Below are 24,607 nucleotides of genomic sequence, written 5' to 3'. Positions count from 1 at the left end.
AGACTGAGATTAAACTTTTAACTTGTCCTTGAAAGAATTGTGTATTTTTTTAAATAAAGCTAAATACGCTATCTAGTAGCTTTTATTCCATGAACACATTTTAGAAATACAGTTCTGAGAAGAATTGTTGGAAACAATAGAAGAGTGAGTTTTATATGATATTATGGGAATCTGGTTCTTGACCAAGGCAGATGATATCGATGGGGGGGAAAATGAATTTAGAGGGCAGTTGATGTGTGATCAGTGTTTTCTCTTGCACTTTTCTTTCCTGTGACCCACTAAAGAAGAAACTATTCCATACAAATTTGTAAAAAAGACACTTGTGCTGAAAATCTAGGAATTTTTTCCTGCTGTTACTTAAAAAAAAATGTTTGCTTAACTAATGTTAGGTATTCTCTACTAAATGAAAACTGTTCTGAAACATATATAGAATGTTAGTAATAGAAAGACTAAATTAATGCAAATTATTATATCCAAATACTGGATGTTTCTTAAGTTGATGACAATACATTTCAGTAGAGGAGAATCAGTAAATCCTCTTTTTTATGTTGTTTGTCTTTAGAATGTTTTCCTTTATTTCACTAGTCTTGCATGTTTGTTCCTCTGATGACCTCTGCGTACTGTTAGGCCTGATTTTCTGCACTGTTCACTATTGTTCATAGTATTTGCATAAAATTTTCATGTTTCTTTTCCTTCTTTTTCATTTTTTTTTTTTTATTTTTACACTTTTTCTGTGCAGGGACCTCTTTGGGTAAGATTCAGAAAAACAATACATTTGACTTATTTTCTTTTTGCTAGCTTTACTTTGTGTGTTATATATAGCAATTGGTCTGCAAAGCCTGTGGACATTCAGTTGTTTGTGTCTGCACAGTTCCTGCATAGGCATCTGTAGCTGTAGACTATTATTTGTGCTTTTCTTTTCCCTACTGCATCAAAGGATCTATATTGTTCTTCCTAATAATTGCATATATTCAGGGAATTTACCTAATCTCACGTATTTTTACATACCAAAAATCAAGAGGGATGAAAAAACTGATTTACTCATTAATTAAAATAGACATTTAAAGACTTTATGAGTCAGCTAGCTTGCGAGGTTAAACTGTCCACCTTTTTTTGAATATGAAGACTGCAGAAGTCTGCAGTGCCTCCAGGATATATCCAGACAAAAGCAATCTTTAAGCTAGAACGAGGTCACTCTTAGAGGGAGCTTGTCTGCTTCATGAGACATTAAATCAGCATCAAAGATGAATCAGTTTGAGCAGGAGATAATGCCTTCCTTCAGTCTTGCAGTTTAGTCCAATAATGTCAAGTAACTTCCCAAACTGAGCAAACAGCACCATTTCCTCTGCTCCTACTGGGAAATCTTCACTGGCTATAAGGCATCTCTTGTAGTTTGCTTCTGGCTACAGCCTCCACTCGAGCTCTTTGTTTACTTGTCTAATGCAGGGTGGTTTTGTGGTCTGTAGGCTTAGTTGCTCCAAATAAGGGTTAAATACCATCCCTACCTCCCTCTCTAGTAAAGTTCTGCCTGGTCCACAGTGCAGCATCCCAGACAAAGAAACAGCCTCCAACTCTCTTCTCTGCAGCCGTGCAGTACCATGCAGAGGATGATGTGTTTTGAAGGAGGAAGCATTCAGACAGCTCTGCCATTCCATTGTCGCCTCTACCCTGTTTGTTGTTCAGCAGGAAAGTTATTTCTTAGTTAATGTGCTGTCTCCCTGCATGGCAAACGCATACAGAAAGCAATAGAAATGCCATTTCCTTAAAACGACAATCTCATCTCATCAGCATAATAAAATATTTTATATAGCAGTAGGACAGTTGATCTTCTGCCACCTGGATTTTTTAGCTCTTTGTGTCTGGAGTTTCTGGCATTCATTTCTTTTTTGCATAAGGTAGAACTCACTCAGATTCTGATTTAAGTTTTAAAAATAGACAAAACTGAGTGTAAAGTAAGTGCTTTCCAATTTTTTATATGACTGCTTAAAACTGAGCAGAATTTTAGATGCTTCCTTTTTTCTTTTAAACGTAACATTTGTCAGTTGATCCACTTTACTGAAGCCGCTTTGGTCATGACGCACAGGATTGGTATAAGAATACATGAAACCGACAAACTGCAAAAGGAATGCATAATTAAAATGAAACTATTAGTATAAATGTGAGTCACATTGTCTTCATTTGATTTGAATTTAGAGAAAATACTGGTGTTGGGAGACTTATAGTAGTTTAGAACCATCAGAAAGCATTGTGAGGTTCAAGGGCTTTGAGTTTTTTTGTTTAGTGAAGGTTTTTTTTATGTGAAGTCATTCCTACTTGAAAGAGAAGACATTGATGGCTGGCAATTTTTTTTAGTTGTACTGAAAGGCTTATTTGCTTGTGGCTTAGCATAAAAATGTTGTGTGCTGAATTGAGCGTCACTGCTTGTCACAGTATTTTGTGCTTGATATGGAAGTACAAAAATACAAATGTTCAGATTTCAACTTAACTTCTGACTGGGAGAGAATCCAATAACTTTTAGTTAGCTTGTTTTTTAAAAACAAAACAATGAGGAAACCCAAACACATCATACAGAAGTATCCCTCCAAACTTTTTCGACTTGCATTGCATTCTAAAAAACAATTGCTGTGTCCATGTAATTAAAATTTTCTTAATTGCCCAGAGGTACTGTTCCAGCTTTCCAGAGTACTGTTTTATTCATAGCACTTAAAGAAGTGGTACAAGAGTGTACTGGGTAAACTAATTCATTGGTAAGCACAAAAGGATATTGGTGCTGTAACAGTATTGGAGATAATTATCTGGCCCTATATTACTTCTGTTTAGGTTTTCTGAGGAAAACTGGAACACTAGTCACAGGCTTAAGTGCCCAACATTAGGGTACAAGTGGTCATTTGTGTTGCATCATTTAATTTACTAGACTGACTTTTCAGAGTTGTAGCAGTTTGCAATGAAGTGTAAGTTCTGGCTTATGCTTTATTTACACATGTAGATACAGATTTAGATGTGCTTGGCTTTTAGAAGGGCTTTGCCTACGTTTGCTACATTTTTAGTTGTTTTCACTTTCTATAATGACTGCTATTCAACATTTTATACCCTCTGAGTATATTAATAAAGATTTTAATCGATGTATTTAGAGAAAAGTTCAATGCCTGTCTCCAGCTCTGCATCCTGTAGCAGTTGTTCTGCTTCACTTGATAATTATGAACTCAAAAGCAATAAACAAGTCAGTGCCTACTATAATGTGATGATAACTCTGATCCATCTAGCACTACTGACCTCCTTTGGGACCCTGCCTTACACAATTTAACAGACAAAACCCTTCACCTTTATCCAGAATACTTTATTTACAGCTGTCTGGCACTTTGGAGGGTATACCAGTAACACACAAGTCCAGCTGTTTAGCTTACCCTTCCAAGTTAACTGGCATCACTTCAGTCACATTGAATGAAAAGAAACTCAGAGAGGGGATATAGGGTAGGAAAATGAATGATCTCAATGATCCTCTCGTCTGTCTGTTGAAAGATATATGGCTATAACATGTCACAAAGTATAGTTGCAAATCCGATCTCTGGTGGGGTGAAAAATCTGTGAAATTCAAGTCTTGTAATAAAACAGTGCTGAGGGGACAGCAGTATTAGACAAAGTTTGAGTGATGGGATGGTGCAGGAGTGATGAGGTATTCAAAGGTACCACCTTTTGAATGAAGATCTTGGCCATTGTGAAAAAATGAGCCTAGCAGCTTCTCAGAGCTTAGTGGTGAACATGAGGATCTTCTGGCAGTGTGAGCAGGCATATCTAATCACTCTGAGTGGACATTTCGGTGCTGTTGACAAAGCTAGACATCAAATACTGTTTTCTGGAGAACTTTGACTACTAAATAGCAATTGCCGTACTAACAATAGAAAGTGTGAAAAGGTAATGATAGGGACATCTCTGAATCTCCCTAGTATAGCCCCAGCTCTGAATGTCTGTAAGCCCTGATTTCATTTCTCTCTGGATGCAGTGACATTGGAATTGGCCAGTCTCAGGATGACAGCATTGTGGGACTGAGGCAAACAAAGCACATTCCTCCTGCTTTACCTGTCAGCGGAACCCTGTCATCCAGTAATCCTGATCTACTGCAGTCTCATCACCGCATCTTAGACTTTAATACTACTCCAGGTAAGGATCCTTTTTTGTTGTTGTTCTTGACCTTTTAATTTCCTTTAATAGATCAATTTATTTGTCTGCACCTGGAGAGACTGAACAAGGCATGTGAGTTTTTATTAACTATATGGTGTTACACACAGATTACCCACATATAAACGCGTTAGGATTTATTACATTTGCTCCAATATACTTCACCCTAATATAATAGATGTCTGTTTTTTCAGGTGTACTGTATATAGAGTACCTCTTACTGATGGAATATTCTTGGTCAGGAAAAACCTATTTTGCTTGGTACTTTGTAATTTGCTCCAATGGATCATTATTTACAGGACTGCAGTGTTTTGAAATAGCACAGTAGGTCATTAGCTTATAGTAAAGGGAAAGGGTGTTGGACTGGGTCCAGGACATGCTTTTCAGTCTTTTTCTGAACAGAGTTATATAATCTTGTACTACATCTGTAAGGGACAGTGTTAGTCACCCTGCCCTACAGCTGTATGCCAAATTCTTTGAATATAAAATCCCTTTCTGAGATAGATAAAAAATGAACACATTTAGAGAGGATCAAAGCACAGGGGTGAGTGAGGGAGAAATAGGGGGAGAATAAGAGAAACTTGAGAGCCTTATCTTATGAGAAGGGTTTAGCTGGAGCTCCTGGTGAGGCTGGGATTTGGGCTTTTATCTGGCTGCAAGAAGATTCTTAGTGGGAAACCTTCACTGAGTTAAGTATCCAAATCTTTGCTATTAAAATATAGCTGCTGGAGGAGGATATGGTGGTGGTAGCTGTGCAGACACTTGGTTATTTTAGTCTAATCTTTAGAGTATTTCTCAAAAGTAGAACTGAAAATTCAGTGCCCTCCTAAACCTGAGGGATTCAGACATTACCTAAAGGGATGGGGCTTAAATATCAGCCTACACATTGGCCATATGGGTGCAATCATTGCACTTGAAACTGTGATACTGAGCTTAACTTACTTCAGCGGGGGCTTTTTAGGGCTAGAGAAGACTGCAAGAAGGTGCTTTGTGATTTTTATCCCAGTGTCTGAGATTGATCCTGAGAGAGTTGGAAGATAGATTATTTTTTTTTTGCATTTTATCTGATGACTAGTGTCTGACACCTTAAAGATGTACTTTATCAATAAGAGTCGAACTTTTCATCAGCACTTTTTCTATAAATGGCGGAAGATTCCATTCTCTAGCTTCTTGCTTACCCAGACCAGTCAGTTCTAGGTAATTAATGTGCCCCTATTGCCAAGCACAGCAACTGGCTAACTTCCAGAGCTGTGGGCATTGCTGACTTACACAGCTCCAACAAACCCCATGAATCGAGAAGGGCAACCGTTGCAGGCCTGACAACCCTTCCATCACAGATGGAGTTCAGAGAAGCTTAATAAACAAATAAGATTCTACTGTTTGCATTTTACTTTGAGGAAAGGACATAAATATGATGTAATGCCATTGCTCCAATGTTTTAGCAGCTTTTCCATTATCTTTGTAGAAAGTGTGGTTTTTTATCATTTAAAAAAAAAAAGTTGGGTTTTTCCTTTGCTTAAAATTTGCCCAAATGTCCACACACTGAATATACTTAAAGTAATTCACAGGTAAAATTTTTTTCCTGTATAGGAAAGAAGGGAAAGAGGGATTGAAATAAAAAACATATACCTTAAGGACTTCAGAGATGGTTGCACTGTAGATAGAAGAGGTGAATTATTCCTCTATATATTTTAAGACTTGGACAAAATTAAACCCTGCAGTTTTAATTCCTTTTACTACCTTGGTCTAAATTAAAGATGGAAACAGAGGCAGACTGCAAGAAATTGAATGCACTGGAGAAGAAAGAGAAAAGTCGTAGAGCAGCTGTCCTTTGAGGCTTTGGTGTATATCCCTTAGGACAGAAAATAAAACAACTTACTGTTTTGGAAGGGTAGTCTTTGAGGAGAAAGTGTGAACAGCTTGAAATCTGCAAGAAGTCATTGTAGTTTCTGTTCTGATTGACTCAGGTTGTTTCAAATATACTTTAAAAGGTTTATTTTTAAATGTTCAATAGCACTTTGATTTCTCTTTTCTTGTGCTGTCTTTGTTATATGATTGGAAGTCAAAATAACATAGTAATGATGAGCTACCAGTCACCAGTACATTTTTTGTCCCCTCAAAATCTTTCTAAGGGCCTAGATTCCTATCGTACACCATTGCATTCTTCAGCCTGCCACTCCAGTTTCCTTTATGAAAAAGAGGGAAGTGGGGTGATTACGATTCTCTTCAAGCGGTGTTTTATTTCAAAATTATTGGGCTGAATTACTTGCTACCATTGTTATAGCTGTAATAATTTCACCTGCTGGCAGACATTTCTGTATTCTGGGTTAGAGCTTTTGCTACCAGCTCTGACAGGTAAGCAGCCTGAGAAATTGAGTGGTAAAATGCAGCACTAAAATGGGACTTTCCTATTTGCTGATCTCTGCATTTCTTCCTATTGGCTTCAGTGATCCAACAGTGCAGATTATTTTCTCCTTGCATAAAATACTTATTTCTTGGGAGTCTTAAACAATTTCTAACCTTTGTATTGTCTACAGTAGCTTCCCAACTTTGTAGCATTTCTTCGAGTGGCAAGTATTTCTTTAATAGCAAGAGGCAACAAGATCTAGGGCATGGTCTGTTTTTCAATAACATCTCTGAAAGGCTGTGTCTTTGGCATCTGCCTTCCTCAAGATGTCAAAAAATGTAGAAAATATTTCAGGCACTCCTCTGTATCCCTCTTCAACTAATTACTGAAGGAAGATTGGTCAATATAGAGTTGGTGATAAAAGGCAAAATCTGCTTGCTAGTTATAAAATATTTGTAGATTTGACTCAAGTGCTTAGGAAGGGCTGAAAAATGGCCTGTAATATTCTATAGGTGTAATTGATGATGTAATTACTCAGTTCTAGTGTGTTTTGGTATTAGTGCTTCTGAAGCTACGAAAAAACTATTGTGAACTTGAAAGTTATGGGCTTAGTTGCATGAAATTTGTAAACTGATACATTTAAGCCTAAACAGCCTTTGTGGCATGTAAATCAACTCATATCAGACAGATTTATCTTTATGCTTTCCCAGTCACTATTATGGAAACGTGCAGCAGCAGTGGGGAGATTTAATTTCTGTTCTTTTGTCACAAGATTTCTGCTGCTGAATAGATCTTTCTGTAGTAACTTTGGTATGTGTTATGCACATTCAGGACTTGTCAGAAAAGATTGTGGTTGTATCAAAGTGAATGTTTTCATCTAGCAGCTGTTTTTTCAGTATTTTTTTTAATGATGATCATTTTGTGGCTGCAGATTCAGAAGGCTTTCTATTATTAAATATTTTCTTGCTTGTATGACCTCTGGGATCTAAAAAAATTAAATTATTTTTAAAACCCCTGTATTAATTAAAGAAAGAAAAATTACTAGATGTCATTTCTCACAAAACTAGAAAAGCTTATTTATACCAGAGGGAAGAAGTTAAATTAATTGAAAGTACTTGCCAGTTAAAAATACCTGATGTTAAAAAACCCATGGTGGATAGCTGTACAATTTCATCTTTTTTTTTTTTCTTTTTATAATACAGCGATAACAACCAAATGTCAGTTCATTAATGGGTCTGGATTTCAATCCATTCATCAAAATATGAAAATATGCATGGATTTGGTATCTCCATATAGCTTATGGAAATCCCAAATCCAACATTAGGCGGGTAGTTTTCCATATTTCCTAAAAATCAGTCACCTTGTAGGTGTTCACTGTAAGTTTTGTGTCACCAGTCACTTGAAACAGTAATATATTTAGAACTTGAATATTTTTGATGGTTTGTTTTATGTCTGGCTGCCGTAGTTCTTAGTTACTAAAACATTGGCACAGAGAACTAAAGAGCAAAGTTTTCAGTCTGTTACTCACACATTTATTATTATGATCTAAATGTATAAAGGATAGAGTATTTTTGATAATTGAGTACTTGGGTGCATTAATACTACTGCACTTTTATTGTGTACACATGCATGCTGGGCACTATACGAGCATCTTCCTAATCACTTATATGTATACATCTTCCCTTTGTGTGTGGCACTATAGTTGAGTGTCAGAGTTAAGTAAATGTGTCTATTTTCTTTAAGACATCCTTAGGAAGATTGACACTCCTATCACCAAATTGTTTAAGCTTCTTATATGTCATTGTATAGAATAGCGTAGCTTATGTCCTGGGTTTTTCTCAGACTTAAACAGAATTTTCCAACACCTGTGAAAATCAGACTGCTCATTAGTTTGTCTGTCCAAACTTTGAAAATGTTAACGTATTTTTGTGGCTTGCTCCATCTATAGCCTAACTAACTTCTTTTCCTGGGTGTTATTAGAACTAGTCTTTATGGAAGTAAAAACTCAGTACTAGTAGTTAAACTCAATGTCACTTGCTTATTCTTATACCATTAAATTTTTATTTTTTATTGCTTACTAAAGTGCGTAACTTGCATGTAATTTTTTTCCAGACTTGCCAGATCAAGTTCTGCGGGTTTTCAAGGCAGACCAGCAAAGTCGCTACATAATGATCAGTAAGGACACAACAGCAAAAGAAGTGGTCATCCAGGCCATCAGGGAGTTTGCTCTCACTGCGACCCCTGATGCATATTCACTATGCGAAGTATCTGTCACACCCGAGGGTGTAATCAAGCAAAGGAGGCTTCCTGATCAGCTATCCAAGCTTGCTGACAGGATACAGCTGAGTGGCAGGTAAGACTGGAGACTGAGCTAAAGCTGATGATGCCAGTTTATTAAGTCAAAATCCTGTTAAAGGAGTGTTATTTAATTATTAATGTTCTGTTTCTTTGCAACAACTTGCTGCTTATGCAGCTTTTCATTAATACCTACGTGTGGTAAAATTAGTTTTATTGTAAGATTCCAACTGGATCATTGCTGTAACTTTCAGCATTAATCAAGTATATTGTATCTAGTATCTTTTTGAATTTTGTTTTTACAGGTATTACCTGAAGAACAACATGGAAACAGAAACTCTTTGTTCGGATGAAGATGCTCAAGAGTTACTAAGGGAAAGTCAAATTTCCCTACTACAGCTCAGTACTGTTGAGGTGGCTACCCAACTCTCCATGAGAAACTTTGAGCTGTTCTGTAATATTGAACCCACGGAATACATAGATGACTTGTTTAAACTCAAATCAAAAACAGGTTGCACTAATCTAAAAAGGTTTGAAGAGGTGATAAATCAAGAAACATTCTGGGTGGCTTCTGAGATTCTAAGAGAAACCAACCAGCTGAAAAGGATGAAGATCATTAAGCATTTCATTAAGATAGCACTACACTGCAGAGAATGCAAGAACTTCAACTCGATGTTTGCCATCATTAGGTATGGCCAGTAATAATTTTACTTCTAAGTAAAAAGCAAAGTCTTCCTTATGTTAGTTAAAAAAAAAAAGTAATTAACAGAGTAAACCTAACATCAGCACTTGGCAATCCAATAAGGACGGCATTTTCCAGTAATCTGAACTTGCCATTGAAATGTTTGCTGAAATATTATTTGGAATGTTGCTATTATGTACTTACTGCTTAAGACAGCATGGCAAGAGTCGTTGGTGAACATGGCACTAGAGAAACTACTGCACTTACTTAAAAACAGACCAAGAGAAACAGTAGTTATAAATAGAAAAATTAAAGCATTGTCATAAATGAATGTGTTAATTTCCTAAAGGCAGCTTATTTTATATGTAGTTCTCAGTATCTTGAATTCATTCAGCCTTTGTTTTTCTTTGTATCAGCAGTTTCTTGCATGGATCTCTGCTAACAGTCAATACCAGACTGTGATATTATACCATATTGTAGGCTGTAGATAAAGGTCTTTCAATAAGAATTTTAAAAAGTACTGAAAATCTCAGACAGAAAACCATTCTTACTTTTGGAATGAAAAGGAAGAGAGGAAACTCTAATGTGTGTGTTTATACAGATTTTTTAAAAACCAACAAACAAAAACCCCCAAATATTTTCTGTTATGAAAAAACTTGAATAAGTTGCATTATAATGACAGTTTTATCACCGTCTCTAACAAAAACTCTTGTCACATTCAGTCAACAGATTGAATGTAACACTTTTTCTGGTTTTGAATGTCATTCGATCAAATGTGGCAAGTTCTAAAGTCAAGGATCCACGCTGATAATCGGTCAACATCTCTGAGACCTAAAAATATTGAGATTTTGTTCAGCTATTTCAGCTGATCTCAATGAGAAATAAAAGCAGCCTTCCTGCTAGGAAAAACTTGAGTGAAGGAAAGATTCCAGATGCCAAACTTTCCCAGATGCCAAACTGCGAGACAGGCAGTGCCATTACAGGGGGCAAAAACAGTGTTTTTACCAGGTACAGCTTCCATATAACCTCAAATATAGAAAGTGTTACAAAATTTGATCTAGACAGAAAAAAGTCAGATCGATTATTGCAGAAAGAAGGCATGTCACTTTGCTATCACCACCTGAACATCATCATGTGGGTGAAAGATGTTTTTTCCTCCAGTTTGATAATCTAGAAATAAGGGGTGATCCTGAGGTACTCTTAGATTAAAATATTATTATCAAATTCAGACACTGTTCCACAGCAGCAAGTACATAGTCTGTATAAAGTTTAATTACTCATCCAAGTGTAATTTTATCTGTTTATAGTTACATCGTTCACATATCTCCAGTTTTTATGGCTTTTATAAAAATGACCTGAATTATTCTGTAATAATAGTTATTAGTGTAATAATTCTGTGCTGGTGAAAAAAAATTTTCACTTTCTGCTATTTTATTGACATTGTTGTGCTATACTATTCTGGCTATATGGTATTTCTCCCATACAAGATTTAACATGGTTTTTTACAGGATTTTTTGTTTCTTTCTCTTGTTCTTGAACTTTTTTGCACTTTTTTTTGTTTCAAGTGGCCTGAATTTGGCACCAGTTGCAAGGCTCCGAACTACTTGGGAAAAGCTTCCAAGCAAGTATGAAAAACTGTTTCAAGATCTACAGGACTTGTTTGATCCATCTAGGAATATGGCAAAATATCGTAATGTCCTTAACAGCCAAAACCTACAGCCCCCTATTATCCCCCTGTTTCCTGTTATCAAAAAAGACCTTACATTCCTTCATGAAGGTAAAAGCAGAAGTACATCATCTTTTACCAGCTAAGAAAAGCTAACTTTCCTACCTAATTACTGATATTGTTGATTGTAGGAAATGATTCTAAAGTGGAGGGCTTGGTCAATTTTGAGAAGCTGAGAATGATTGCAAAGGAGATACGCCATGTCGGTCGCATGGCGTCTGTGAACATGGATCCTTCTTTAATGTTTAGAACAAGGTAAGTGTGTTGTATCAGGCAAAGCTTTTCCCGGCTGAGAGAAGCCTAGGTGTCAGCAAGAGGGGCTTTGGAGTGGGATGAGCTTCTTGTTGGTAACAATTTGCCAAAATAACGTGGTGGTCTAAAGCTGGAGAAACCATTACATTTTGTGCTTACTGATACATACTAAAAATGTTTCTTATTATTCTTTAGCTGACAGTTACTTCATAAAAATGAGATTCTATCAGTGGGAGGGAGGGGGAAAAATTGTCTCGAAAACATATGTATTGGTCTGTTTGAAACATTGACATATGCCAGCTTATAATTTTGTAGACATAGTGATGTATCTGAAGCAGTGTCAGCTAGTAGTCTTAGAAAACATGGAGTGAATGCTCTCTGGCTTCATGTTACACCAGCTTATTGCATACTCTTTTTCTTAATTTGAGGTAGAAGAGTTTGTAATATCTGACTGTGTGTTCAAGTCAAGGCTCTTTTTAATATTTGTGAGCTTCCAGAACTGCTTGTTGTGAGGTCTGGTCTTTTTCTTTCTGAGCTTGTGATCTTTCTCTGTCTCTTCTTAAACCCGTGCTTTACTCTTCCTGACTCTCACTTGCAGGAAGAAGAAATGGAGGAGTTTGGGGTAAGTGGTTGGACACAACACACACAGACATTCATTCTTCCTTTACCATTTGCATTGTTTCCTACTTGCTATCTTTAATTTTCTGGTGTTTTGACATTTTTTTTCTTTCGTTAACCCTTTTTACTGACTATACATTTACATTTTCATCTAGGAGTGCTTTTGCTTTTGAGGTTATAACACAAAAATTTTAAATTATTTTTAAGTGGTTGTAGATAGAAAAGTGATGTTCTCCTCCCACCTCCAATTTAAATCGCTAAAGGAAGTGACTTTGAGTCAAAGAGAATTATAAAATGACAAGGTTGCAACAGCTGAAAATAGCTGTTAACTTTGTTATACCTATTAAACAATTATCACAATCAAATACAAAAGTTAAAATTTAAAGTATCTGCTAGACTAACTGATTTTCATATTACAATTCAGCCATCATTTTTGCCTTAACAATTCAAGACCAATGCATAGCTTTCATATAGATACACATACATTGAAATGTGCATGACACTTTTTATTTCATCATGAACAAGCTGATCATTTTATTTAACAAAAAGCTGTCTTCAACCTCACAAGTTACAAAGAAGTTCTATTCTGTAAAACTGAGCTGTACATTTTGTATACAGTCTGATTTAAAACATAGAGGACTTTCAAAATGCCTTCTGTATATGTATTTGAATTTGAACCTCAACTGTAGTCTTCTGTCAGCATTCCCTTATTGCATGAGCTTTTCCTAATGCTCCAATCTTCTCAGTAGTTGGCTTATGTGAGAGAGCTACCATGAATGCTTTCTAGATGTGTGAAGTGATGTTGCCTAGTTGGAGCAGAATAGGTTAAAATATTTGTGTAATTAAAATAGTGCCTGTAACCAAGTAAAAAGATTTCCTGGCCCTCATCTTTCTGTCTGTTACAGCTGTTTGATTTACTGGAATGAGGCATGTAAGCTTTGACTGTAGACTGACATTCATGCAATATTTTGCATGTTTCATGTTTATCAGGTGATACTGTGTTGGACTAAGTCATACCTTTCCCCTCTTTCCTCTTCCTCCTGCCCCCCTTCACTTCAGGTCTCTCAGCCAGGGCAGTACCAATGCAGCTGTGCTGGATGTGGCGCAAACAGGGGGCCATAAAAAGCGGGTCCGTCGCAGCTCCTTTCTTAACGCTAAAAAACTGTACGAAGATGCTCAGATGGCACGGAAGGTAAAGCAGTACCTCTCAAACTTGGATCTGGAAATGGATGAAGAGAGCCTCCAGACACTGTCTCTGCAGTGTGAGCCAGCCACTAACACATGTGAGCATTGTCATTTGCTATGGATTTCAAGGAAGCAGTTAAATATACCTCTGTTTCTAGTCCAGACTTGAAACTACTGTTCCAGGCAATTTGGAACAGTAACTAGGCAGTGAGGTGGAAAATTAGGTGTGTGGTCATTTTCAAGTACTGAATGTCTATGAATCTTAAGAAAATAATCCTGTAGGTTAACAGGATAGAGACATAGTATTTATACAGGTGATAAGGCTTTAAGATGATGTCACACTGAAGTGTACAAGGGCTTTTTAGCTTTGTCTGTGCAAAGGATCTGGAGGATCAGAAGTTTTTCTATGTGCTCAGGTTACTGGTGTGAATAGGGATATGGTTATTCTGAGAGAATAGGGGTTTTCCTTATGTCCAGGTGTTTCAGAGATACTTGGAGGGCTGTATCTGGGGGCAGCAGAGGAGGACCTTATCCTGGATATATCAGTTTCATTTTGATTTGAGAGAATGCTATATGTTGTGCCCTTCCCTTGCTTTAGGGTAGCAAGAAATAATAATTATATATCCATTCTGAATCAGTTTGTAGTCCTTAATTGTACAAGTATTTGAGCACCTTTTAGTTATTAATTGGAGGGCTTCGTACTGCTAAGACTAAAACACCCACCAAGTTTTTAGCTAGTAGTCATTCAGTATTTTCTCCCCTTTCTTGCAAAGTACCGAAGAATACAGGAGACAAGCGACCTGGAAAATCTGAAACATCACCAGTGGCTCCCCGGGCAGGCATCCAGCAGAAAGTGCAGCAGCAGCAGCAACATAAAGTAAACCAAGCGTTGCAGGTCCCTGCCGTATCTCTTTATCCCTCTCGCAAGAAAGTGCCAGTCAAAGACCTCCCACCATTTGGTAAGTGAAACAAGGAAGCATTTGGTTTAATACTCTGAAGTTTGTTCACTCATGTCAGGGAGATATTTTGAATCATATAAGGTTCAGGCATTTATTTCTGGTAGTATGATATGCAGGTTATGCCAATTCATGCGGTATCTATCCATAATTTTATTCTCTAAAAAAGGAAAGAAAGAAATCTAGGAAAGCATCCTGTCAATTTAATCAGTACAAGTATTTACTTGTTACTAGCAGCGGGAAAGAAGAAATGGTTCTGATCGTTTGCCCTGGGATCTTGGCTTAACTTTTCTAAAGGGCTCAGGGACATGGAGTTCTTGAATGATCCATCTGAGATGTCTCCAAAGCTTTGGTGTCTCTTCAGAAGTTGAACTTTTAATGTGAAATTCAGGCCCACTCAGGTTGGTGGTCCTGTTAGAAATGTAGGTCTGGAGTTTCACGTTGACAATTGTCCCTTTGGCTTCTGCTCCCTTCTGCTTTTTTATCGTTGTTATTCAGTTGTTGCTGCCTCCACATTGCTCAGAAAGGCACCAGACTATAGCAATTTCTACTACTCTGATTTCCGAATCTGTGTCCCAGAATGTATACATAACATGTATGCATTATTAAAGAACTTCTTAAATCACTTGAAGTGTGGTAATTATCCTAATAAGTATATGTAGCATAACTGGCCCTTCCTATTGCACGATGGTAATTTCACAAGAGCTTAATTCTGATTTCACTTTTTATCAGTTTTTCTCATGCACTGCTTAGGCTGCAATAAAGCATTAGAAGCAGCAAAATGAGCAAGAAACAATTCATTATTTATCTATATCTTGTTGATTTTACCATTAATTTTAAATCTTAAAAGGACTTTGAAGCTCCATAGACTGCATTTTTGCTCAATGGTGGCAAAGTTTCTGAAAACTGAGTAGATTATGCTGATGGAGCAGCTATAAATTATTGATAGCAGGATTGTGATCCAACAGATCAAAGATACATTCTGTGAATGCTTGAAAATAACCTCTATCAAAAGCATTGGCAAAACTGTCAGAGAAGCTCTGATTTCACTGTCCTAGAGTGGATTTTTGAGGGGAAGGGAAGAGAAAAAAGGATAAATGTGACCTGGGAAAAGCAATTCGTGGTGCCCTAGATCTTTACATCATACATCATCTTCAGGATGTTTTTACTCTTTAGTTTCCCAAAATAAACGGGTGCAGAGATAGTTCTCAAAAATGAAAGGGAGAAAGGCAGCTGCAGGATGACCTTGTTTCATAAGCCTAATCTTATTAATGTTCTTTCCGGCTTTCTTTGACCTTCTAGGCTACTCTGAATAGAAAAAAAAACAGAACAGTTTCAATTCTTACTATATAAATCTTCACTAACCAGTGAGATTGGTTTGTGTCTGTATTCAACATAATTTTAGTTCTAGTTTTTCAGTAGCCATTCCTATGCATATCCTCAATTTAAGTATTGTATAGGCAGTATTCTACAACATCAAATCTTCATTGTGTTTTCTGTGGCAAAGTATTTATTTTAAGTGGCCAGAATGAAAGACCATCTGCACTAATATGTGGAAATAAAGCTCTACATTTTAAACAGGAATAGGTTTAAACATTTTGCTTAATTTAAACTGGTATCAGAAAAGTTAGGGGTTTTTTCTGTATGGTGTCTGCTCTATAAATGCATTGTGAAGCATGAAGATGTATTTATATTGGACTTTACATCTACATTAATTCTTACTTAAAGGCATTAACTCCCCACAAGCTTTAAAGAAAATTCTTTCATTATCGGAAGAAGGAAGTTTGGATCGTCACAAGAAACAATCTGAAGACACAGTCTCAAGTGCATCTTCACAGCTGTCTTCTCCTCCTACTTCACCACAGAGCTCTCCAAGGAAAGGTATTAGATGTTCAATATTTCTCATCCTGTTTCCTGAAACTCATGGACTTAGGAAGCTTCTAAGAAAGAATTTGGACAGTTGATAAACTACTGCTGCTCTTATTTTTGTCACATACGGTCGGTCAGCAAGAGGGCAGGAAATGTAGCACAGTGTGGGATACCTAAAAGGATAACTGTGAATCTGATTTCTAGGGTACTTGAAAGCCCTGTGGTTATCAAAAGCCAGAAAAAATAGCCTGGTATGATACAGGATTTGATGCAGTAGGTCGCTCTCACTGCAGCTGCTTTTGACAAAAAAACGGTGTGTGGTTGAAAACTTAAAATCTTTGTACAGCATTGACCACACTGGCCTATTAGAGGAATTTATTTGCTGTGTCATGTATGTGGATGGGATGTGTCTAATGTATGACAGAAAGGCTTAAGATATTTAGGATTCAGATCACTACTACAGAATATTTTAATAGGAGCCTGATTATTCAAGCCATGTGTATGACTATTTGAGGAATGGTATTACACATTGGAGCTTCCTTGACCAGGGTCTTTTTAAGTGATTTCATAGAGCTATTTTTTAAAGTGAATTTAGGACTTTAAAGGGATTTTTTTAAAGCCTGTTTTTTTTTTTCCTGGTAGTTGTTCTACTTATGAATTGACAAAACAGAAGATGGAGGCACTGTGCTGTAGTTTAAACAGAAAAAAAGCCCCTTTGAAAGTATGATAGCCTAGATGTATTGCAGGCAAAGTTATTCTCTTTTCAGAATATCATAAAAGTTCAGTTTAACAGTTACATAATGTTATGGTAAAATATACGTTGGGGTTGAAGTGACTTCTATTGAAGTATTATTTACTAAAGTCAGATGGAGGAGGATATTATGTAGAGAATATATCATCTCAAGTCCTTGTAAGCTGTCATCATTACTTCTCCCAAATACTACATTAGCAAACAGTGAATTTATATAAATATCGGCAGGCCTATGCATTTCTTGAAAACGGACTTGGAATTCTGTACTTGACTCATAGTGGGAAAAGCACTTTATTTTTGCAAAAAACAAATCAAACATGATTTTTAAAAAAAAGCCTTGGTTTGATGGTGACATGAAGCTAATGGTAGATTCTTTCAGACAAAAATGACAACATTAATTTCATGTTCTCAGCAAGTGAATTGGGATAGATCGGTTGAAGTAATTTTGACACTTATGTGTAGACTGAAAGCAAAAAATGAAAACGGCAGTTACTTGTGGATTTACGTTGTTTAATGATCTTTAACTTAGCTGGCAAGAACATTCAGCACAACTTTGTTTAATACTAAAGCAAAAACTGAATTTACTTCTGTGACATGGTATGCAGATTTTATCTCAGTCTGGCTGTGTCAATGCTGCCTCCAAGTTTCATTATAATTCTGGTAATATATACTATTTGGTATAACAAAGAAAGCTTGAAAACCTGGCCCTCTCTCAGCCAAGATATGTAGTAAGCAGTCAGCCCAGACATCTGGGCTTCATGTTGTATCTGCTGTTCATCTGTGAAGCGTAGCTTTGCAAACAGAAAAGTTGTATGGGAAGGTCTCTTGGAGTACTTTAAGCAGTAGACTCATCCTGAACATCTCTTTCATTCCAGTCTTGGAGACAGTGTTTATGCATAGGCAGTTTGTTGTGAAGTAAGATTTCATAATGTGAGGATATGAGTATGATGATGAATTTGAAAAGAATTTGAGGTAGGAGGGCAGTTGGTTTGTAAATGAGTAGTGTGTGTTCCCACAATCTTAGACCTCTGATTAAGAGACCAAATACACAGTGTTACGCAGTTTTGCTGTGTATCTTTGTCTTTTGTAATGCTGTGTAAATGTAATCGTAGCTTTGCTCTACTATGGTAGCAGTATGGCCAACTGCCTGACAATAACTGAGCAGGTGTCTTGGAGAGTCCTATTAACATGATGTTCCCTTTGCAGGCTATACTTTGGCTCCTAGCAGCACGGTGGATAACTTTTCAGATTCTGGTCACAGTGAAATTTCTTCTAGATCTAGTATTGTCAGCAATTCATCTTTTGACTCTATGCCAGTCTCCCTGCATGACGAGAGGAGACAGAGGCATTCTGTCAGCATCGTGGAGACAAATCTTGGTGTGGGAAGGATTGATAGAAGAATCATGATTGAACCAGATCAATACAGCTTAGGGTAGGAATTTTATTTGTGCTTGCTTACATTATACTTTCATATAGTGTGTATGTGGCATGTGTATTTGTCCATGTAACTTTCTCTGTATCTCTCAAGTATTTTTTTCTCCCCCGCTCTTAAAAATGACTCTTTCAATGCTGCGTATTGTGATAATGCTCAATTTCTGACAGGAAAAGGTTTTGCACTCCTGAGTGCATGATGAGGTCTACAGCAGTAAGAGTTTACCTCAGAAGACTTACCATCTGAGCATTTCAGTGATACTGTAGATTATCCTCTTTGTGGCAGACTAGTATCCTAGCCTGCTTCCTACGTGGGGAATTAACTGAATTAGATGAAATATTATTCGCACAATTATTCAGTGATCAAACTGAGAACAGAAATAGCTAGTGATTTTCCAGTCTGTTTCATGGAAAAGTGCATATTTGTCTAACTCCAAAATATTTTGCCCCAAATATCTCTTCTATTCAACAATAATTGGAAGCTAAAATTCACATTATGCAGCTGGTTTTCTAGGTAATTAACTTCTGTAATGGTGGGGAAGCTAGTGCTGTGAGGAGTTCTCTAAATCTCTAGTAGTGAGCCTTGGTGTGAAAGTAATTGGAGCTCTGGCTCCTATTGTCTCCACTTACTTTTTTTTTTTTGAGCTGTTATTCGGATGCTTCAGTCCTCTGAATAGTTTCAAGGGTTTTAATCCTGCAGTGTCTGCAAATAGCAGACCTGTTCCAAAACTGATGTACTTCAGCTCTGGGAATCCCAGGCTATGCAAACTCTTTAATCAGATGTCTTAATATTTGGAAGAACAGGATTTCAGTCTGCATAGCAAGCTGCCCTGGAAGAACAAATCCCAGGAGCCTGGATAGCTGCTAAGCAAAAGTGACACTTTGTCGGTTTTCTCTGCTGCTATGTAAGTGATAGTGTCAGGCTCACTTAATTGCTGAGGGGCTACAGAGAACATGTTTGCTCTAGGAAGTAGCACATGTTTCCAAAATTAAGGTTGAAATACATTTCCATTTGCAGGAAATGTTGAAAATTGAGCTTTCAGAGTTTCCTTGGCAAAAAAAAAATAATCTGAAAAGTGAAACCTAAATCTGAATATCAACCACTTCCTTCTAAAACTCTGCCTTTGGACCTTTGCTTTGCATGACTGGAAAAGCAGTAGGATAACCCTGGCTATCAATCTGTTCACCTTTATGTGTGTCAGTGTGGTTTGCCTGTCTTAAAAGGCTGCTGCAAAGTTAAGATTTTATCTTTTGAAATAACTCTCTGAAGTGTAAAGTTTTATCAGGTTTTTGTTGTTTTTCCTTTATTGAGGATGAGCTTGAAAGCAAAGTGTCCTGTTCTCAAAATTGAATTAGTCATTATTGCAAGCAAAAGATACTATAAAGCGCATCAAACCTTCAATCATAGAATCATAGAATGTTTTTGGTGGAAAGGGACCTTTTAAATGTTATAAAGGTCATCTAGTCCAACCCCCAAATATGTTTGTTTTTCTCTTGATTGTTGAATTGTGTGTCTTGTACATGATTTCCAATTCCAACACTGGATTTTATTTTTTTTCCCCATCATCACTGTGCATCTAGCTCATATGCACCACTCTCAGAGACCAGAGGCCTGTATGCTGGAGCAACTGTGCTTTCTTCTCCTAGTACAGAAGAACTGTCACAGGATCAGGGGGACAGAGCTTCGCTTGATGCAGCTGACAGTGGCCGTGGTAGCTGGACTTCTTGTTCGAGTGGTTCTCATGATAACATACAAACAATACAGCACCAGAGGAGCTGGGAGACTCTGCCTTTTGGACATGCTCATTTTGATAGTTCAGGCGATGGGGCAGGACTGTGGGCCTCAGGCAGCCATATGGACCAGCTGATGTTCCCCGATCATGGCACAAAATATGGCAGGCAAAGTCAAGGCAGGGAGGGCCTTGATCAAGCACAGTCCAGAGCAAGCTGGGCATCCTCAACGGGATACTGGGGAGAGGACTCAGAAGGTGATACAGGTACCATAAAGCGGAGGGGTGGGAAGGATGTTTCAACTGAAGCTGAAACCATTAGCATAACATCTGTACCAGCAGAGGAGACTAAACCGACTCCTGTGCCCACTCATACAGCAATGTCATCAAGTAGTTCAAAGGGGCATGTTGGTAAGTTAAGTTTTGTTTACCATGAAGTATTTTAATTCATTTGCTTATAGGTTTTTGTATTGTTCTAAAACGGCATTTCTTTTGTCTAGTTTGATTTTTTTATTTTATTTTTTATTTTTTTAGGTTTTAAAGCAAAACTGAATATTTTGCAGTCTCTCTTAAATTTTTCCCTTTAACCATGCAAGGGAAAATAGCATTTATTGTTGATTCTCAGTTCTGGCAGTGCCTTTGTGTCTCTAGAGAGCCTACCATACATCAAAAAACTAGCTCAGCTGCTGGACAGTGTTTTGAGAGGTTGATGTATTTAGATGTCTGTTCTGAAATGTGAATTTCTCATCACAGTAAGGCTCCATATCCTATATTTAGAAGTCTTAATAAATGTGACCTGATTTTTGTAGAAGTGTTTTACTTTATACCTCTATGACTTGTCTGATAATTGTGAATATTCTTTACTTCTGAAAATGGGATCACTTTGTGCTTAAATACCAACTGTAAAATATTTCTTTGGCCTGCTGAAACTGAGGAGGTTTCTAAGAAGCTAGAGGTGAAATATATTTATATGCATTCAAAAATAGAAAGATCGTATAATCTGTAAATTAGTATGAAGGTGTCTTTGGCAGAACTTAACATTTTTCTCGTACTGTTCCTTCTGTGCATCCCAATTTTTAGGCCATCCAAAACCTCTGCATTTTTGCCACTTTTCTTCCTTTCATTCCCCTTCACTTTGCCTTTTGTCAGGTTAATATGAAGAACTATCTAAGAGCCATTTTTTGCTGACACAGCTGAAAGTCTGCCAGATTGAGGTCATGCTGAGACCACTGTGATAAAATGACTTTTCCATTTTCTGCTCAAGTATATTGCTTAGCAGTGGTGCATTGCTTCAAAGCTTGGGTGCAGATCTGAATCCCTGGCCTATGAAGAGGAGGAACCTGTTCAGTTCAGGACTTGAGGTTCATGGTTCAGATTCATGCCCCTCTCTAATTTTTTTCTTTGATATGCTTGCTTTCCTCCAGAATGTGTAACAAGTGTACTTCCAAATATGCCTCTCAAGGCAGTGGTTGCCACTATGTTTTTAGGGACTTGAAAGAACATGAAAGAGACCTGAAAATTCAAACCAACACACTTCCACGAAATTCACTACTATTAACTAATTATCCTGCAAATATAACTCTATGTATCACTGTCCAGCAGAACCCACTGTTTTGCGTAGTACTTCTGCACTGAATAGACATTGATCTCTTGCAGTATTTCAAGAGGATTTTTCTACAGAATTTCTTCTCCTTTTCAGAAATATTTGAATAAAATTTCTCAGAAACCTCTTCATGCTGCTTTGCTTAGTTAAAACAGTTTGTCCAAGAAAAATACTTAGAATCTATTGGAAACTATTTCGTTTGGTTATAATACCAAGGATTTATTTTTAGTCTATAAAAACTTGTATCTGAATAGCACCGGTCCATTTTGAGCTTGTACTGCCCTTTCATTCAAATCATGCTGCCTAGTGCAGGGTGGTGTTGTCGTCATCACCACTTGTGCAAGAATAGACAGTGTATGACAAGCTGTGGAGACTAAATTGTCTGTGTCAGTGGTTTTCCCTGCTTTATTTGTAAGGTTTGTCAGTGAAGTGGTCATGTGTTAAAGGGCTAGATCCTCAACAAGTGTTCAGTATCAAAGACGCAAGTGACTTTTCTAACTACATAACAACATACATACCTATCTGTTGTGTGTCTCTGCAGATGCTTAGAATTCTTAACTGCTGTTTTCTCCCTCAAAGTTCTCTCCAAGAGAGAGCTTCTCAGTATGCCCAGAGTTAAGTCTTGTTCAGGTAAACAGTTACGTCTCAGTGAGATCCACAACCTAGGTGGTGGTCTCTTGATCTCCTATATAAAATCATATTCAATCATTGCTCTTATGGGCATACTTTCAGTTTTGCAGAGAATACAACCATGGGGCAGTGGACAGTTGTGCATTCAAAATATATGGAGATGAAGCCCACTTCCTTACCTTTTGGAATTGTTTGCTGCTTCTGTAGACTCTTGTGTGTTCCACGTTACTTTGATCACTGTACGTTTTATTCTATACAATTGATGGAACAGCTTCAGTTGTGAAGTTTGAACAAATTCCCCATGTAATTTGATGAATTTTGTTAGACTAATGCTTCACTACTGGAAGAATAGCTGCATCCTGTGTTTGTTGTATATTCTGTACTTTCTTGATTGATATATTTTTCGCAAGCTCATATACTCATAGCATATGATGGTTAACTTTTGTCCTTCAGATTATTTCTTCCTGGGCTGTTGAGTTGGTTGATGTTTACTTAATAACTGTCTGTTTTCCTTTCAGCAATGTTTCTTTTCCAATCTCTTAAAATCATCTGTTGTTTTCCCTGCAGCACGAAAAGAAGGTCGATATCGGGAACCACCTCCAACTCCGCCTGGTTATGTAGGAATACCTATTGCTGAGTTCGGAGAAGGTGGCTCCCATCCAACCAGAAAGCCTCCAGATTACAACATAGCACTTCAGAGGTCTAGAATGGTGGCACGGACATGTGAGACTCACGGAACATCAACTCCACAGCAGCAGTCTCACGGCCATTCAACCAGCAGGCCCGCGAACAAACCTCAGTGGCATAAACCAAATGAGTCAGATCCACGTCTTGCTCACTATCCGTCTCAAGGGTTTTCCACAGAGGAAGATGGTAAATTTCTAATTGGTAGATTTTGAGTGGGCTGCATGCAAAACTGGTCAATGCTTTCACAGACACAAAGCAAATTACACAAATGTATTCTGCCATAGAAATTCTTGCCATAATTTGAACTCTATTTCATTTTCAAAACTTGCTATTTGTTGACTTTTTGTAAGGGAAGGAATTCAGTTCATCCTAAATATGGTTTAAAATTTGGAACGTAGGTCCATGTGAGTCTTAGACAGCCAAGTAGTTGGCTTAGACAACTTCTCTGGAGGTGCCTGTGTTCACCATGTACCTCCCCTAATTTTTTTGCACTAACCATGTATTTAATGATCAAAAAGTAGCCCGGTCTATAGAATACCTGCCCATCCACCCCACAGAGCGTCATTGATCAGGTTTATTTGGACAGTCACTCACATTCTACCTGAAACTCTTATGCTGTGGACACTGGATTTTCCACTCCAGCTGTTTCACATAATGAGCCCACTGCTGTCTTGCTTTCTCGCTGACCCAATTGTGTCTGCATCTTTGTGCTTTAACTCAACTATAATGCTTTTCTGTGGAGTGTAGGTGTGGCTGGATTGAAGCTCTAGGCCTAGGTGCTCAATATTTAGGCAGGATGGTGCCCAAATCACACATTCGAACTCTTTGTTTTGCCTAATGATAGAAAGACTAACATTCCCCTTCTCCCTCTAACTGCTTAGTTGCTAAGGTTTTATGTGCAGGAAGAACTCTGCAGTTAAATATGATGAGATTAAAAAAATTAAGTCTGCCTTAACTGAATTGCCTCAAACTTTAAGAGTTACCGTGACAGAGAATGTTAATTGTTTCTACCAATGATGACTAAATTGAAGGTGTATTCAGGGAAAAATATAAGATGCCTTTCTGAAGCTTCTGGCCATCTAGGAGTAGCTGTTGTGTTCCTTGGGCTGAGGAACTGCACCTAGCTCAGTTAGGCAATTGTCTTATTTTCTTCAAGAGCAAAATTACAAAGAAGTTCTTCCCATGAGATCTGAAATGCACTGAAATTTAGATCGTTTTAAAGTATATACCTAATAGAATGAAATGGAAAACACGTGAGCACAGTACACAGTACTTGTTGTATACACAGGTTTGTTTCATTCAGTAGCAGTCTTGTTCTATATGAACTAAATTGTATTTTTCCCTTATCCTATTGTATTTGCAGAAGATGAACAAGTCTCTGCTGTCTAAGATTTGGACTTTTCTGGATCCAGAGTGAGCCACCTTAAAGGAGAGCACAAGAAGACGTCCCTAGAATAGGAGCCTTGGAACTACGATTAAAGGATGGTGGACCTATTTGCCTCCTTCCCTGCCTTAAAGCAGCATGGGGCTTCTTCCTCTGCCCCTCCCCCTTCTGTCCCCTCTTCCCTTGCATGTGAAATACTGTGAAGAAATCGCCCTGGCACTTTTCAAACTGTGTTGCTTGAAATGCACAGTGCAGCAATCTCCAAGCTACCACTGTCGCTGTCTG

At 37.5% G+C, this 24,607-nt stretch overlaps 1 protein-coding gene across 2 annotated transcripts in view; it reads left to right on the top strand.

Moving 5' to 3' along the window:
- RAPGEF2 (Rap guanine nucleotide exchange factor 2) overlaps positions 1-24,327 on the top strand; it is a 68,981-nt gene extending 44,654 nt beyond the window's left edge. For both annotated transcript variants that reach the window (XM_018082567.1, XM_008933133.2), the window contains exons 12-24: positions 4,001-4,158; positions 8,636-8,876; positions 9,124-9,507; positions 11,066-11,277; positions 11,358-11,481; positions 12,077-12,100; positions 13,156-13,379; positions 14,055-14,240; positions 15,966-16,118; positions 18,064-18,289; positions 19,870-20,429; positions 22,819-23,124; positions 24,302-24,327. In XM_018082567.1, the coding sequence (XP_017938056.1) occupies positions 4,001-4,158; positions 8,636-8,876; positions 9,124-9,507; positions 11,066-11,277; positions 11,358-11,481; positions 12,077-12,100; positions 13,156-13,379; positions 14,055-14,240; positions 15,966-16,118; positions 18,064-18,289; positions 19,870-20,429; positions 22,819-23,124; positions 24,302-24,327 (2,824 nt within the window). The remainder of the gene's footprint in view (positions 1-4,000; positions 4,159-8,635; positions 8,877-9,123; positions 9,508-11,065; positions 11,278-11,357; positions 11,482-12,076; positions 12,101-13,155; positions 13,380-14,054; positions 14,241-15,965; positions 16,119-18,063; positions 18,290-19,869; positions 20,430-22,818; positions 23,125-24,301) is intronic.
- The last annotated feature ends 280 nt before the right edge of the window (positions 24,328-24,607 follow it).

Source organism: Manacus vitellinus, unplaced genomic scaffold (assembly GCF_001715985.3).
Source record: "Manacus vitellinus isolate BGI_N305 unplaced genomic scaffold, ASM171598v3 scaffold_0_pilon, whole genome shotgun sequence".
Lineage (NCBI taxonomy): Eukaryota > Metazoa > Chordata > Aves > Passeriformes > Pipridae > Manacus > Manacus vitellinus.
The sequence above is the reverse complement of the archived record's forward strand: the minus strand, read 5'-3'. Positions and strand labels throughout refer to the sequence as shown.